The sequence below is a fragment of the Lepidochelys kempii genome, chromosome 1 (genome assembly GCF_965140265.1).
Source record: "Lepidochelys kempii isolate rLepKem1 chromosome 1, rLepKem1.hap2, whole genome shotgun sequence".
Taxonomy (NCBI): Eukaryota; Metazoa; Chordata; order Testudines; family Cheloniidae; genus Lepidochelys; species Lepidochelys kempii.
Window position 1 is genome coordinate 281,642,746 of NC_133256.1, and position 17,069 is coordinate 281,659,814.

General features: G+C 43.6%; 1 protein-coding gene across 6 annotated transcripts in view; it reads left to right on the forward strand.

Annotated features, from left to right (window-relative positions):
• Window positions 1–11,276, forward strand: part of NAP1L1 (nucleosome assembly protein 1 like 1) — a 51,962-nt gene extending 40,686 nt beyond the window's left edge. For 5 of the 6 annotated variants that reach the window (XM_073327717.1, XM_073327718.1, XM_073327714.1 and 2 more), the window contains exons 12-16: window positions 988–1,110; window positions 5,314–5,346; window positions 5,849–5,899; window positions 9,720–9,775; window positions 10,557–11,276. In XM_073327717.1, the coding sequence (XP_073183818.1) occupies window positions 988–1,110; window positions 5,314–5,346; window positions 5,849–5,899; window positions 9,720–9,764 (252 nt within the window). In that variant the 3' untranslated portion in view covers window positions 9,765–9,775; window positions 10,557–11,276. The remainder of the gene's footprint in view (window positions 1–987; window positions 1,111–5,313; window positions 5,347–5,848; window positions 5,900–9,719; window positions 9,776–10,556) is intronic. The other variant, XM_073327716.1, reaches the window with a different exon arrangement.
• Window positions 11,277–17,069: the final 5,793 nt, after the last annotated feature.

Here is a 17,069-nt window from a genome sequence, read left to right on the forward strand (position 1 = left end):
AAAACTGGTGAAGCTCAGGTGCCCACAAATGCTTTCTCAGCTCTACTATTCATCTTGCCTACCAGTGGTGGGAAGCTTTACAGAAAAAGCCTTATCTGTGTGACAATGTCTTGAAAACCTATTCTCATAAACACTGAATGTAGATTATGCTTTTTATGTAATGGGTCTGCTTTTTATCACTGAATATGCTGCCAGAAATGCCACGGTTAGCATAAACTCAGTCCCTAGGTGTTTTGGCATCTTATACAAATTTTTAACTTTTTTCATTTAAACACTTTTTTTTTTTTTTTTTTAAATCTAGCCCCTTTGGTTTGAAGATAGTTTTTCAGATGTAAACCAGTAGAGTTCTGTTTACCTGAATCTATGGACAACAGGAGTGAAAACTTAAGTGTTGTACCCATCTCATTGGGTTGTCAGTGTAAATCTAACTTAAATATCATGTTAACTGAATTATGGGTGAATTTATTACTATCACTGTGGTTGAATTAAGTGGCAGAGACATGCCTTCGGAGTAAGCAAAGAGTCTTTAAAGCATTTGGATATTAATGTATTTGTAAGATATTCAAGGGGTTTTAGTGCTTAACAGAATTTTAGCAAGGTCGTGAAGAACACTAAAATGATCTGGAGAAGCTAAACATTGGGGAAATGGGGAAACTTTCTTTTTAATACTAGTCTGGGTAAAAATGTTGACTTAAAAATGAAGGAACTGTATTGAGGTTTCTGTGTTAATTTGCACAAAATTTCAGACTTTTCAGGGGTTGCTTTTTTAAAACGTGGGGAGATGCATACATTGTGTATTTGCCCTCGTTTGCAAGTTGTCCCTTAAGTACGATCCAATAAATGTCAGAATCCCTGAACATAATCCCACTGTGCTGAATTCTCTTGAATATCTGGTCACCTCAATCTGACATTAGTTTGTGTTCAGACTCCTAAAACAAATGAGTTATTAATTTACCACTTGACTGTTTCTTTTAATGTCTTACACAGGATGATGACGCTGAAGCAATCCTTGCTGCAGATTTTGAAATTGGCCACTTTTTACGTGAGCGTATAGTCCCACGATCAGTATTGTACTTTACAGGGGAAGCTATTGAAGATGATGATGATGATGTAAGTCTGTTTTAAACTGGTTCAGTATGCTCCAACAATACTGTTAATATTTAAGATTCCTAATGTATAATTTCTGTAGTTTTAGTAGTGTTTGTGGGATTTTGTGCATGAATCTACTCTGTCTAGGTACTTCCAGCTCTGTTCAGAGTAGGGCCCCCACACACACATCATGTTACAAAAGCCTTGGAGGGCAGTGGTAGCCACTCTGTCTACACTACAAGTACTATACCAGCATAACTGTAGTTGCTCTCCTGTAGCATTTGCGGTGTAGACACTTGCTACAGCAACAGAAGGGGTTTCTCAGTCACTGAAGTAAATAATCTTTCTGAGAAGCAGTGGCTAGGTTAACAGAATTCGTCTGTCAGCCTAATTGCATCTACACTGGGGGTAAGTTTTGACTGAACTGTTTTGCACAGGGTGTGTAAGGCCTTAAAGGTATAGAGGGATATGACCTTGACTCTCTGCCATCAGGACATGACCCTTTACACAATGGCGTGAGCTCACCTAAGCTGGATGTAGGATCAGAAAATATCAACTACAGCATATGGCCCTGGTGTGCTGGAATATGGCCCATTTTGTTTTTATGTATTCTGTTCCAGCACAGGGCCATGTAGTGTGTGTGTGTGTGTGTGAGAGTGAACTGGATATTTTTGGATTCTGTCCTTGCTGTAGAGCTTCTATATGATGCAAAACAAATTATTTAAACCAAATGTTTCATGTGTGGTCACTAATTGTGTGTACTTCCCTTTCTGGGTGCCCAATATGGTATTGTAGGGTCTGATCTGAAGAAGAGTTGAGCGCTTCCAGCTGAAGCTGAAGTCAGTGGGAACTGTTTTGTACATATAAAATGCTGTATAATTCTAAGTACTCTGAAAAATCAGGACCTAGATCACTCAAATTGGGCACCCAAAATTAGGGTGAATTTGTAAACTTAATCTCTGTGCCTTGGCTTCCAATCCATAAAATGGGGGGGGATAAATAATACTCCATCTCAGAGGTGTTATGAAAATAAATTCATATTTGTGAAGCACTTGAATACTATAGTGATAAGCACTGTAGAAAAGCCCATGAGGAAACTATTTATTTTTTGTCTTCAAAGCAGGGTTTAAATAGTGTAAATGAGGGGGCCCACACTGAACAATGAAGAGAACCAAATTTTGAAATGCTGCCCATTAAGTGAGCATCATTCATTGTATTCACAGAATGAGGCAAAGGTCCTAAAAGTGTGTGATTGCATATAAGAGTGTCAGATTAAGGTTGCACAAGGAACCTTAATTCTTTCATTTCCTAACCTGAATTCTTGGTTTTGCAATCTTAATGTTCTCTTAACAAGTTTTTTTAGTGCAGAGCTTTCTAACCTTTTTAAAGCAAACTGGAAAAAAGTAAATTCCATCATACTAAGACATGGATCATCAGTAGTGTTGGAACCTTTAGATCCACTGCTACGTGTGCTAAGGAAGTGAATTGATAGCAACAGTAGGTTGTCATCCTCTGTATAGACCAGGGGTCGGCAGCCTTTCAGAAGTGGTGTGCCAAGTCTTCATTTATTCACTCTAATTTAAGGTTTTGCGTGCCAGAAATACATTTTAAAGTTCTTTAGAGGGTCTTTCTCTATAAGTCTATATCTTTTATATAACTAAACTATTGCCATATGTAAAATAAACAAGGTTTTCAAAATGTTTAAGAAGCTTCATTTAAAATTAAATTAAAATGCTGCTCTTACGCCGCGGCCCCGCTCAGCCCGCTGCCAACCTGGGGTTTCGTTCATCTAGGCCGGCAGCGGGCTGAGCGGGGCCGGCGGCCAGGACCCCAGACCATCAGTGGGCTGAGCAGCTCTGCCCGCTGCTGCTTTGGGTTCCAGCTGCCGGCCCCACTCAGCCCGCTGCCGGTCTGGGATCCCGGCCCTGCCCACATAGAGTGGGTACCTACCTTCTCCCTAGTTCTAGTGCGTGCACTCTCTCTCTCTCTTCACTGAGCTGAGGGTGGGAGTGCATTGAGCACAGGGCTGGGGGTGAAGGCGCAGGCTGGGGGATGGGATGTAGGGTCTAGCCAGGAGCGAGAATGGGGTGGGAGAGGCACGCTCAGGGTTGGGGCTGGAGGTTTGGGGGTGGCGTGCTTACCTGGGCAGCTCCCATTTTGTGTGAGGGATGCAGGTGGGAATGTTTGGGGGGGGGCGGTGCAGGAGCTCCCATTTTGTGCTCAGTGTGGGAATGTGGGGGGTGCAAGACTCAGGGCATGGAGCGTGGGGGCGCTGGGTATGTATGGGGGGTGCTGGAGTCAGAGCTAGGGGTGTGTGGGGGGTGGAGGAGTCAGGACAGGGGGCTGGGTGTGTTTGAGGGGTGTGCAGGGGTCAGGGCAGAGGGCTGAGGGTGTGGGCTAGGGTTGTGGGGGTGCTCCCAGCCCCTGCCCAGAGCAGCTTACGGCAGGGGGCTGGAGGGGATATGCCCTGATTCCAGCCCCCTTCCCCAAGGTCCCGCCCTCACCTCTTCTCCCCCTCCTCCCAAGGCTCCACTTCTCCCCCTCCTTGCAAGGGCCATCAGCTGACAGCAGGGAGGGAGAGGAGGAGGGGCAGGAACCTAGCATGCTGGGGGAAGAGGTGAGGGAGGGGGGAGCTTGCCTGCCCTGCAGCAGCAGCCGCCAGGACCAAGCTTCTTCACCCTCCCCCGACGCTGCTTCCTGCTGCAGTCCCGGCTGGTGGCCCCGCTCAGCCCACTGCTGGCCTGGGTTCGGCAGCGGGCTGAGTGAGGCCAGCGGCTAGGACCCGGCAGGCAGCAGCATGCCATTTAAAAATCAGCTCGCATGCCGTCTTTGGCACACATGCCATAGTTTGTCGACCCCTAGTATAGACCATCACTTGGATAAGGATGAGACGCACTTTGACATTGGGGTTCATAGATATTTGGTGACACTGGAAGAATGGTGACCTTCAACCTTGGGTTTCTTTCCTGACTCTGGAAGGGGATTGTGCTCAACTGGGCTCAAATTCTTCTACCTATACCCTATCCACCCACTGCTTCATCTCTTTTGCCCAGTCCACCCTGTAAGCTGACTCTCCCCTTTCCCCCCGACCCTATCCCTGCCTGCCTCCTTGGTGTTCCAGTTCTCCCTCCACAAACCCTAGTCCCTTGTCCAAACTGTATTCCCCATACTCTGGCTTGCAATCCCTATCTCACCAGATTGTCTCTATCTTTTCTCTCCTACCTTCGGTCCAACTTCTGTTGCCCTCTGCAGTCAAATTAGACTATTTCCTGAGAGGGGGAGACACACACCCACTCACTCCAGCACTTCCAGGTGGCCTCACCCTCCTCTCCTACACACACAAAAATCCAAGTGTGGAGCAGCACTTCCAGGGAAAGTTTGGCCTCGCTCCTGTAGCCCTGATCTGGGACTTGCTCTTCGGAATGGCACATGTGCCGTCTGGTCAGCACTAGAAACTATGAAGATTGAGCTATGATCAGTGAAGACAATCTTTGGAAATTCTACTTGTTAAACTCTAGCAAGTCTCTACTGAGTGTTTGCAAGCTTCAATTTTTCACACTTGCGACTTGGTCAAATTTGGATGTATTTTCATGGAGACACCAAAAGGTGCATCCCTGGAACACCCCTACCAAATTTCAAATCCCTGCTCCAAAGCTTTGAGAGCTATTCAAAGAAAAGGTCACTAATTTATTAACATGGACAAAACTGTATCTCCATCTAGCTGTATTCATTAAAAAAATTTATCCTGAGGCTGACACTTTGCATGGAAAATTTCAACCCAGACTGTTGTTTTTTGCAAAGTTATAAGCAACTGAAAATGCGGTTTTGTTAGGGGAAGTGTCAAACATTTGTAGTAGGTATGGCTTTCAACCCTGCCTTTAAAATATATGCGTGCAAAATGAATGTGTTAACACTTAACTATGAGTAGGTTTTATCCTTAAACTAGAAAACACCTTTCTTTGTCAAAGCTTATTTTAAATTTTCTGCTCAATGAAATGTCTTCAGTATTAATGATCTTGATCACTGTCACCCAGATCTAGAATTTTTTTTGACAAAGCTGAATTAATGTAAATTTACCCCTCTGAAAAAAAAATGTGTATATATAATATATATACACTTAATTTTAACATGAGAATTCTTTGGCTTCCATGTAACTTACACAAAACTGCTTAACATCTAGGGTGATGGCGTTTACAACATTGTACAATTTTTTTTTTCTCTTAGTATGATGAAGAAGGTGAGGAGGCAGATGATGAGGTGAGTTACAAGATGGGTTAGATGAGTAAAATGACACGCATATACTTCATTTTGGAGCAAGTTTTTCATCTTTGATGGAATGGTAGCTGAGCAGTTGGCAAGTTACTTAAGTTTCTTGTTTAGTTAACTATAAATGACAAACATTCTTTAGTATTTCTCCAATCTGTATAAAACATTATTGGTTGAGATGTTTTATAAATGTAAGCCTGAAGTGGTGATAAAAGTAAATATGCCAGATATTAGTCTGCCTTAGATTTGTACTAGTAGCACAAGTATATTTAAGAGCAGAGCTTTATCCTAAATGCAATGTAGAAATTTACTCTTAAAAGCGGAGTATGGCTAAACACCAAGATCTCATTCAGGTTCTTTTCTTTTCTGCACTGATGAAAACTTATGGAAAAAAAAATTACAAACATCAGAGGAACATTTAACCTGTTGACTGCATTCTGTGTATTTAATCTGAACCAAGAGTACTTTCTACTTGACACTTTCTATCTTTCAGGAAGGGGAGGAAGAAGCAGATGAAGAAAATGATCCAGATTATGACCCGAAGGTGACTAGTACCAATTAATGTATTTCATTAAAATTACGCAATTAATTTAAGGCAACACTTTTTAATGGGCAATATACAATTAATAATTCCTGTAACAAACATGCTTTGACTCAACTGCTCTCTGAGATGGTTTTAATACCCCACTTTTTACCTTCTAAGATTTGCTGAGCAACATAGTCACTCTAATTTTGTTTTTTAGTAACACTTTTAAATATGTGGCCAGGGATCTTTTTTTAAAGAAATTAGAAGTATTATTACAAAATGAGTTTTTTTTAAAAAATATACCTAAGCAACCTTTTTTCAGCAAGTAAAAGCTTTGTTATTCATAAAGAAAATACAAGTTAAATGATCTTAAATGAGGGCTGTTAAAATCTTTGATGTAGTTGGGCAAGTTTGTCACTGATGTATGTATTTTTGCTATTAACTGTGACATAAAGTGTAGCCTGCATTTTGCTGCACTATCAAGGAGAAACATATCCTTTCACTTGGGTGAAATTTCTTGAGTGGGGCTGAAGCTGTATTTTAAGACTTAACAGTAAGGAGAGGATTTGGGCTGTCTTCCCTGGAGATAATCATCCTCCTGTACTGAGCAGAACCTACAACAATGCTCTAAAGAAAACGTAGGTGTAGCTGACGTGCACCCCTTTGTGGTGGGGAATATATTGCTGGGCTAAGAGCCCATCTCATTCCAGTCGTTCCCCATTTTTGGGAAGAGGATGTACAGGGGAAAATACAGATGTTTACTATGTAGAGAGCAGAGACTTCAGGATGACTTAAAAGGAGGGCAATATGGATGTGCAGCAGAGATGGTTAATCCTCTGTTTTGCATACTCCCAAATTTATGCAAATTCTCATAGCTTAGTTTGGGATTACCAGACATCTGAAAATTCATCCTCTACATTAGTCCCTTTATTCTAGATGAGCCATTGGGATTTTTGAAACCTAGTTGTCATAGTAGGTAGCATTTATCCAGCTACTTCTGGGGCCACAAGCACTGATCAGGAAGCCAAGCCAGGTCATTAGGAATTGTGAGTGGGAACCAAACCAAACTGAAATATACATGACATTGGAAACACCACTGTTACTCAGGTGACACTGGGTAGTTGGTTATATCAGTTACATGATGCCTGCTGGGGCTAGTTGTAGAAGAAATCTTGCAGGAAAGGGGACTACTCATCAGATAAAAGGCAACTATCATTTTGGGGAGAATGTATTATAATTTGTTATAAAAAATGCTAGATTATAATGGGAAATGTCACTGGTCCAAAAATTGTAGGCACCCACAATATGGTAAGATCTACTCTGATCTGCAAAAGCTATGTGATGGAGATGGGCAGGTACTAGGGATGCTCTTGTTGCAGATACACAGAAGCAGAATAATTCTGTAGATAATTTTTCTCTGCCTTTCCCTCCCTGTCTGCTAGAAATCTCTAAACAATGTGCAGAGAGTTATCAGCCAACTTGGCAAGTTGAGTTGTTAGTGTCAGCCCACATTGTAGAGGAATTTACAGAGCGTGCTAGCTGCGGTGGGCGTACGTGAAGGAGGGCTTTCCAGAACACACTGAAAGATCAGCAGGCTATATGGATACATCAAAATTGCTTCTCAGCAGTGTTGGCAGGACTTAGACCAAACCAATAATGGTACATCAAGCAAGGTCAAACAAAACTGTTTAGCATTTGCCATGTTGTATCCAACCAGCTGTATTCCACTGTACCCTTCACTGCCCATGACCCAAAAAATTAGTTGTTATGGAGAGCAAAGTAATGCACGTAGTGCCCTTCCTGCTGAACTGCTTTAACCTACCCTGACAGAAATATCAACAAATTGATTATTTGCAAGCTGAGACACGTAGGGCTCATGCACCTGCTGTGGGATATGCTAATTGTCTAACTCTTTGGCCTTGTAGGCTGGTCAGATATTGGCTGTTGCTAGGTTGCAATATTTCAAATTCTGTTTGAGGCAACTGAGGGATGCAGCCGTTTTGTTGCTTAGCCCAGCATAGGGCACAATGGAGGGAGTAGTGTTCAAATGGATACGCAAGTCCCCTTGCATACAGTCCTGTGCAGGTCTAGCCTCAGTATCCTTATCTGTATATGTAAGTGATCTGTTATCACATGTTTGTGCAGACCACACTTGACTGAATCTTCTCCCTCTTATGCTACCTACTGAGCATGGCAAGATGGCAGTTGCTATTGCTGCAGCACCAAGAAATGGAACAGAAACAGGGCAAGGGTCTGGACTTGTTAGTCATCCCTGTGGTCCTAAATCATAAGTGGTGGGGGAATGAGGGGAGAAAGATGTCATCAAGGCAGTAACACTCTTAGGCAGTGGGACTGAGCACCTCTGTTCCCCAGAAGTAGCTGCTTTAGAGCCAGATTCTTAAAAAAAAAAAAAAAAAAAAAGTGCTGTGGGACGATAAGGTGGGAAGCTAGTAGGCCCTTAAAAATGGGAGCGGGGAGCGAGACCTGTACTAAGCAAAACAGAAGGTTGTACATGGCCTGGCAGTGGGAATCAAGTTGATAAGATGAAGAGCAAGTACATGTTAAAACACACCTACAGGCCATTCCCATGTGCACTACCATGGGAATTGTTCAGCTGCACACAGTGAGAAGCCAGGAAACAATTATTTACTCACATGCACCTGGAGTGTCACTAAGGGTTTTTTGCTTCTGCTTCACTCCAAAATGCACAACAGTCATGTATGCTTTACCACTTCCCACTGAGCAATCTTACAATCCTGCATGTCATCATTCACCAACTCTTCTGCATGTCGATGTAGCACTAAATGTTGTCGTCAAAGCCAATTGCTGAGTTGACTAAATGTTCATCTCAGATTTGCTTCTGTCATGGTTTCACAGATCCATCTGTTTACTCATGTTTGGCTGTCTGAGCAGCGTGGGGCTAATATAAACTTGCAAGAAGATGCTCTAAGCATTTACTTCCGTTTTATGTTTAAGTAGATGGAGTCTCCAGCATCTGTTCTAAACGTTGTCAAGTAGCTGGTATACAGACAATGCAGCAACTTACAATCTCCACTAGTTCAGTGGTTTTCAGTCTGTGGACCTCTGGGGATCCACAGACTGTCTAAGGGGACTGCGAAAATAAAATTTCAGATGCCAGAAAAGGTATACTTTTGATTGACCAGAAAAACAGAATGTGAATACCCCACTTTACAGGTCAAAACCCAGAAGTGTTGTCATTACCATAAAAGCCCACAGTTCAGGGCCCTTTCTCACGCTGCGTCCAGTGCCATGCCAGAAATGTGCAGCATTTATAGTTGAATTCTGTTCAGTTTTCAGTCTAAGACTTCAGGGTCTGCGGACCACAAGGTGAATTTCCAAAAGCGTTCGTTCACAAATGAAAAAAGGTTGCAAACTTATGCCCTAGATACTGTACTTAGTATATCCATGTAAATTTACTGGGATGGGTATGAAACCACCCTCTGCTAGTTCTTCCATCACCACAGTTGACTGAGACTGGTCCTTGGTTGAGACTGTTACTATAATGAAAGTACAGTCAGTGTTAGGAAGGCTGATTCTCAGTGTGCCATATAATCCAATATACATTTTGCTACTCGCCCTACCATATTGTTTGTAATTTTCTTTAGTAATTCTCACTTCCCACTCGCAAATTAGCTATCAGCCTGTGTTTGATGTCGAGGGGCCAGGTTCTGCTGGCTCATTCAGGTATGCCATCACAATCTAGTTCCATCACCCCTCAGGTGGCTCATTAAATCACTTACATACGAAGGGTATTCAACATGTCATCTCAGCGACCACTATCCATTTTCAGGATTTTATGCTTTTGTTAATTATGCAGGTCAGGAGCCAGCTTTCAAAGTGTGACTTGTCTCCTGAGGGATGACATTAGAGCAAGTAAGCTCTCCACTACTGGTATTAATGTGAATTTTTGCCCTTTTTATGAGGAAGATTTGGCTTCCCTGTTAGCCCAGATGACACAAATAATGGGTCTACTGTTCAACAGTGCAGACAGGAATTAGTTTGCATATACATCAGTCATGACAGGTGCTGAGAAATATAGCCATAGAAGCCATAAACGCCATGGAATAGATGTTATTTCTGTAGGCTTTATACCTTGGGAGCCTTGATGGGGACTTAAGTGTTACCCTCACCAGTTTACTGCTCACATCATGTCATTATACAGATACATGATGACCTGTGCAGTGAGCCTGTATGTTTGAGCGGTCTGTGCTCATGGGGTCAAGGAAAGTCCTCCTTGGCTAAGACTCTTAGAGTATATGGGCATCTCTTCCATTTCGGTGCCAGGCCAGTTTTGTTCCCATTTTCTTTCCCTCAATTTTTTTTCAGGATATACCACCCTACTGTAGTCAGAAGTTCTGTGTTGCTGCCAATGGCTAGTGCAGCCCCCACCCAAAGGAAAAACTGAGGCATCCTCTTGAATTTGGCTATTCAAAGATATCCTTAACTTGCCTAGTGCACAGAGATTTGAATACAATGTGGTATAGTATTCACAGGGTGGATAAGGGAGAGAAGATGCAAGATTCTTAATAGCTAAACTTGATTCTTAAGAGCTGTAATTGAAACTAGAAAACACTTGCTTGACAGCTTTGATAAGTGGCTTAGAAAAATAACGATGTGACATCTGTACACTGACCTTTCTTTTATTCCTCAACAGAAGGATCAAAACCCAGCAGAATGCAAGCAGCAGTGAAGCAGTGTGTATGTGGCCTTGAGGATTACCTGCACTGTAATAGCCTAAACACAACTATTAGTTACTTACAGCCTTATGTTTTGTATCTTCTTGGTAGAATTAAGTAAACAATTTGTTAAAATGAAATCAAACACCTAAGTACCAGTTTAAAATGTAGGTTCATTCTACCTAGCATTTTAATAGTATAACTTTCTGCCAATATGTAGAATGCAGTAAATCCCCTAAAGCATGAATGTTAATTCATTGCTACATAGTTTGGTTCTTGTGAAGTCTTTCGTCATGTAGCTATTAGACTGCAGCTGTGAAGATTATCAGAACTGTTAACTGAGACCAATATTTGTTTAGAGAAAATCCTCTCCTGAAGAACCAACCAAAGTCTTTTCAGCCCAGTAGTTTGAATGGGTTTGTCTGCTTGCACTAGCTGTGCCTTCCATTACCTTGTTAGAGAAATGGCAGTGACTTGTACTAACTAGGAGATGATGCATTTTTGGATTTGACTACTTCAGAAGATTAGTATAATTCATTTAACTTCCAACAAGACCACATTAAATGTTCATAACTGTCTGCTTGTTTCTGCTATGGGTTTTGTATTTTATGTGACAGCGATCTACAAAAGAAACCTAGTAATCATATTAAGGTTATTGTTTACCACTGGGGTGTGAATAAAACCTAGTATTTTCAGAAGTTAGTCTTGTTTTATTACGCTATGTAAACTGTTGACATATTACATGCTGCAGTTGATTTTTTATTTTTTTATTTATTTTTTTTTACTAGACAGTCATTTTTGAGAACTTTTTATAAGCAAACTGTTTAACACTCAGCAACATAAAACATCAACTCAACTGCACTATTCTCCTTCCTGGACAGTTTTATCTAGGCTTTTCATAGTCAATATAATGGGGATAATAAGGTCATGTTGCCACTTGTGAATTTGAGCTACATATTTCTTTTCCCAAATGACATGTTGACTAGTCAAACAAATTCAATTTCTGCTGCAGTTCTGTATTTATAGGCAAGTCTGGAACCATGGAATAAAGATGTACAAAACTCTTTTCATAATGCCTTAGTGAATTTCAGAGGTCACCACTTGATCAAATGAACTCTGGCTTATATTTTAAATTGCTGTATAGACTTAAAAATATATAGATTCCCCTAAATACCACCTGGATAGAGGAAATAGTAACCATTTTAATGAGTCAGTATAGACAGTTCTCCAAAGTGGGAAACCATCACTACTGGGCTCAGGGAAACAAGCACTGAGTGGTGGGATTACATCATGATTCAGATATGGGATGACAAGCAGTGGCTATGGAACTTTTGGATGTGCAAAGCCACCTTCCTGGAACTGTGTGCAGACCTTGCCCCTACCCTGCAGTGCAAGGACACCAAAATGAGAGCTCCCTTCACACTGGAAAAGTGGTGATCACTGTGTGGAAGTTGGCAACTCCAGACTATCGATCAGTCACAAATCAGTTTGGCACTCACAAGTGCGTGTATGTCCAGCTGTCATTATGAAACATATCCCTAGAGATGGAGTGCAAGGGTTAGTGTGACAGGCCAGGAACGTGCAAGGAATGTGTGGGAAGAGTTTGGTGATGGCATGAAAGGCAGTTCTGTATGGGCTGCAGGGGAAGGTAAGCACCGATTTGTTCCACCTGCAGTGCAGTCAGGGACCTCAGCATCTCTGGTCCTCCATTAGCTTTATCATCTGCTCCTGCTCCTATATTGTCTGCTCCCACTCCTGTCTCCTCTCCTGGTTATCCATTCTGAGGTTGTTTTTTTTTGGTCTCTGTCTGTCTCTGCTTGTTAGCAGGAGCAGCAGATTGCAGCTCTTCCCTAAACGTTTCCTCCTTATGCCTCCTGGTTCATCTCCTTATCTGACAGAGCTGCTCTGCTGTTGTGTAGGAGGTGACCCTCAGGGGACATCTGCAGAAGCTAAAGAAACAAATAGTGAGAGCCCTGAGCATGGTGTGTTTGGCCCAGAGGGTAGGGGGAAGATGGTACGAAGAGTTCAGTGGCTTCCGAAGGGGATAACTACAAGCACCTAGGGACACCATTCTGAATACTGGCACAGTTTTCCACAAGTGAGGGTGATCAAAGCTGATATCTCACTCCTGAGGGTAACCAAGGATGCAAGAGTGCGTCTCCTGCACGTATACAGCTTCAGACTGGGTCTGTGTGCTTCTCTGGTGCCTGTAGATGTAAATGCCAATTGGTGTGGCAAAGTTTCCACAGCGGGGGGTGGGGAATAAGGCAGCTTTACCAAGGGACCTTCAGCAGAGGATTGCAAAGTACTTCCAGGAAAGTTATGTAGAGATCTCTATGGAGGATTCCCGGGACATCCCGGTGTGCCTAACATTTTCTGCTAGGGTTCCCACTGTAGTTACATAGGGGAATGAAAAGCAAATGTGAATAGTGCTAGTGTTAATTTTTATCCCTTATCCCTCTTCTACCCTCTTTTTAAAAAAGAGCTCTACCTCATGTGGTGATGTGCAGTATCAAAGCAAAATGAGTACTTACCAGAACTCCCCTCTCCTGCATCAGGCATGCCAGAGCTGGATGCTGGGACTGGCTAGACCCCTCCAGAGTCAAAAAGAGGTCCTAGCTTGTCACACTACTGGATGATCCTGTTGTATATCCCAAATGCTCCTCGAACTCTGCCTCCTCGTCCATCACTTCGTCTGCAGGGTTCACGCTGCTGGCTGGAGCCTCTAGCGCCCCCCCCCCCCCCCCCGCCTGATGGAGTCGCTGCCGAGAATAGTGTGCAGCTCTTTATTGGAACAGCACAACTTTGGCAATGCCCCAGAGTGACAATTAGCTTCCCTTGCTTTCTGTTATGCCTGCTTCAGCTCTTTGATCTTAGCATAACACTGCTGTGTGTCCCTTTGTGCCCCTCCTCAGCAATCTGCCCACGTACATATCAAAGTCCTTATGGCTGGAGCTGAGCTATGATTGCACGGCCTCCTCTCCCCACAGACTCAGCAGATCCAACAACTCTGATGTACTCCAGCTAGGAGCACGTTTGCTGCGGGGAGCTGGCATTATCAGTTGGGAATATGCTATGTGAACTCTCCATGCCAAGCAAACAGGCAGAGGAATTTCAAAAATTCTCAGGGCTTTAAAGGGGGAGGAGTGCATGCCTGTGTACCTGGCTGCAGGGCAGCAGAGTTCAACGGGTGACCAGAGTGGTCACAATGAGCCTTCTGAGACCCTTCCTTGAGGCCACTTAGGGCAACATAAGCGAGCACAGTGTGTATGCTGACACTGTGTCTCTTGAACTTCATCTCCAAAAGCTGTGTGCCTCTCGTTGAGGTGGTTTTATTCTATTGGCATAGCTGGAGAGTTAAATCGGCCAGAGGAGTATTGCAGCGTGCACACCTCCACTGTTCTGTCAACAAAAGTTGCCTTTTGTCAACAAAATTGTGTAGCGTAGACATGGCATTCGACTATGTACACATTACAGCTTAAGTGGTAGAAATTCTATTCCTCAAGGATGTGAATAATAAGCCACCTCCCTGAGCTGCCTAAGCGCCAGTGCGGACGGCGTTGTGTTGGCGGGAGAGCTTCTCCCACTGACATAGGTACTGCTGCTCGCGGAGGCTAGAGTAATTTTAGTTTACGGGAGAGCTCTCTCCTGTTGGCTTAGAGCACCTCACTAGCAGCGCTACAGCTGCGCCTTTGTAAGCACTGTAGTATAGCTATGACCTAAGGCTGCTTCTAGGAGAATGGATTCCTTCCAAGTCAGGTGAGTCTTCTCATGCAGGTCCCAAGAACCATGCCATCCCCAGTATAGACATCAGTGCTGATCATGACCTAGCAAGCAAAAGGACCACTATCTGCTGGTACCAATCAAGAGCCCCAGATGGGACACACATCTTGTCCCTGTCCCCTAAGGCTCTGCCAACTTCTAAGTCTGTTGTGGCAGTGGATCCAGTGAAACTAACAACCAAAACCCCTCATACACTGGAATGGTTTGAAACATATATTATCCCAGAGGATATCTTCGCCCTACTGGACCCACAAACTTCTCTACTTTTGGACCCAATTCTGATGGATGTTTTGATCCCAGATGAGGATGCCACCTCGAAGAGAAGGAGTTACTCCCCTAAGCCATCTGTGAGATGGAGCGTCCTCCCGCCGACACCAGCAGTACCACTGATGTAACCAAGTCCCGCCACCTTGTCAGCTGAAACTTGGGTCCAAGACAAACCATCATCTCCCCCAACCCAGGGAGGTTTGGACAGCTAGGGCCTTGAGAGTTTCTTGGACCCATCCTCTGCTCAAGCAAGGTTACCCTCCAAGAGACTGCTGGTACCCAATGCCTTGGGCTGCCCTGACCACCTTACAATCCTTCATATTGTGGCCCTATTGGAATTCATGGAGTCCTCCTATGCAAGACACCCAGATTAGTGTGCTTTACCAGAAAGTCATGTCCCTCTCCTCCTAGACAACAACAACCCACTCCACAAGAATACATGCAGGAGGAAGCTAACTAACTGGATCCGCCAGTGCAGATATGGATATCATCTTCCTCACCGAATGAGGCAATTGCTCTATCTTCACCATCGCCACCTGATGATCATAGGCAGTGTCAAGAACTATTGCAGACTGTGGTGGCAGGACTTTAGATTCCATTAGAAGTTCAAGATACTCAACACAACCTCTCACATATGCTGCAGTCTGCTGGACACAGTCGGGTAGCTCTCCTGGTGAATTAGGCCATTTTAAAACCACCTAGAGTGGAATGGCATACATCAGCAATGTGTACCCTATCCTAAAAGGGTTGAGGAACATTACTTTATGCCTTTAAAAGGGGCAGAATTCCTGTTCATTTAACCTACCCCCAGCTCCTTAGTAGTATGAGCAGCCATGGGAAGATCCATGCAGCAACACCCTAAAACCACCACATGGACAAGGGAGCTAAATGGCGACCTTCTGGGGAGGAAGGTATTTATATCCACCAGCCTCCCATTCAGAATCTCCTAACTATCAGCCCCTGTTATCAAAATATGATTTTATGAACTACTTGAAGTTCCTGGTGTTGAAAGATGAACTCTTCCAGGAGGAAAAGGCCCAGTTCTAAGCCCTTGTTGTGGACTTATGTGGACATACTCATGGTTAAAAACCTCATTTCAAGATGCAGTGGATGCAGTCAACACTGCATAATGATCTATAGCCACTGCCATAGCAAAACAGCAAGAGGAGTTGTCTTCGAGGTTCCTCACAGAGGTTCAGAACACTACTGAGAACTTGTGCTTCAATTAAACCAATCTCTTTATTGAGAAAACAGAAGTCTTTGCACTTGTTAAAAGACTCCAGGACAGCCCTCCACTCCTTGGGCATTTATACCCTTGCCCCTAAGAGGAAGCATCATAAACGGGTATAAAAGGCAAGGCCTCTTCCACAGTCTTTCTACCACCAATGACCACATAAACTGCCACACAAGTGTCAACAGGTGCAGAGGCCAAGGTATGCAATCCAATTCACCGACTAAAGGTTACTTTTGATTGGATACTCAAGAGCTGAGACCCAACACAGATGCCATTCCCACCTGTTTCCAAAGTCTGCTTTGGTGGGGGCCTAGTATACTTAGCCCACAACTGAAGGGCTATAACAAAGGACAAGTGAGTGAGTACTAGATATCCACTTTGAGTACACCATTGAGTTTTTCTTCTCCAAAACGCCCTTTCTGGCTCCACTTCAGGGACCACTCTCATGAGATCCACTGAGAGGAGCTCGGGTCTCTCCTTGAACAAGAAGCTATAGAGCAAGTGGTACCTCAGTATCAAGGGAAAGGGTTCTACTCCCAATTTTTATAGTTCCCAAGGAAAGGAGAGGACAGAAGCCTGTCCTCAACCTATGTCAACTAAATATTTTTAATTGCAAATTAAAATTGCACATGGTTACATTGGCATCAATAATTCCCTCCTTGGAAAAGGACCCATGGTTCACAGCTCTCAACATGAAAGATGCTTACTTTCATGTGAATATCCACATGAGAGGTTCCTCAGGTTTCTGGTAAGACCGAAATACAACCAGTTCAGGGTACTCCTCTTCGGTCTGGCAACAGCTTCCCGGGTCTTCACAAAGATTTTTCAGGGGTGGTGGCATAGATGAGATGAAACAGCTACATTGTCTTTGGAGGACTGGCTTCTAACGAGCAGATCCCATCTGGAAGTTCAGTCGGAAACCTTGTCTTTACTCTACCTCATGGTATCCTTGGGAAGCTGCATAAACATAGAAAGTCTACTCTGACTCTTCTGCAGCTTATAGACTTTTTAGGGGCAACCCTGGACTTGGCCACAGCCAGCGCCTACCTTCCTGCACACAGATTGAATGCCATGAGCAGTTTGATAAACTAAGTCACTTTCACACCCTGAACAACAATCCAGGTCTCTTTTTGCTAGGTCACATTGCCTCCTGTACTTATGTAGTGTGCCCACTAGGCTCCATCATTGTGGTCTGGAAGCCTGGCTC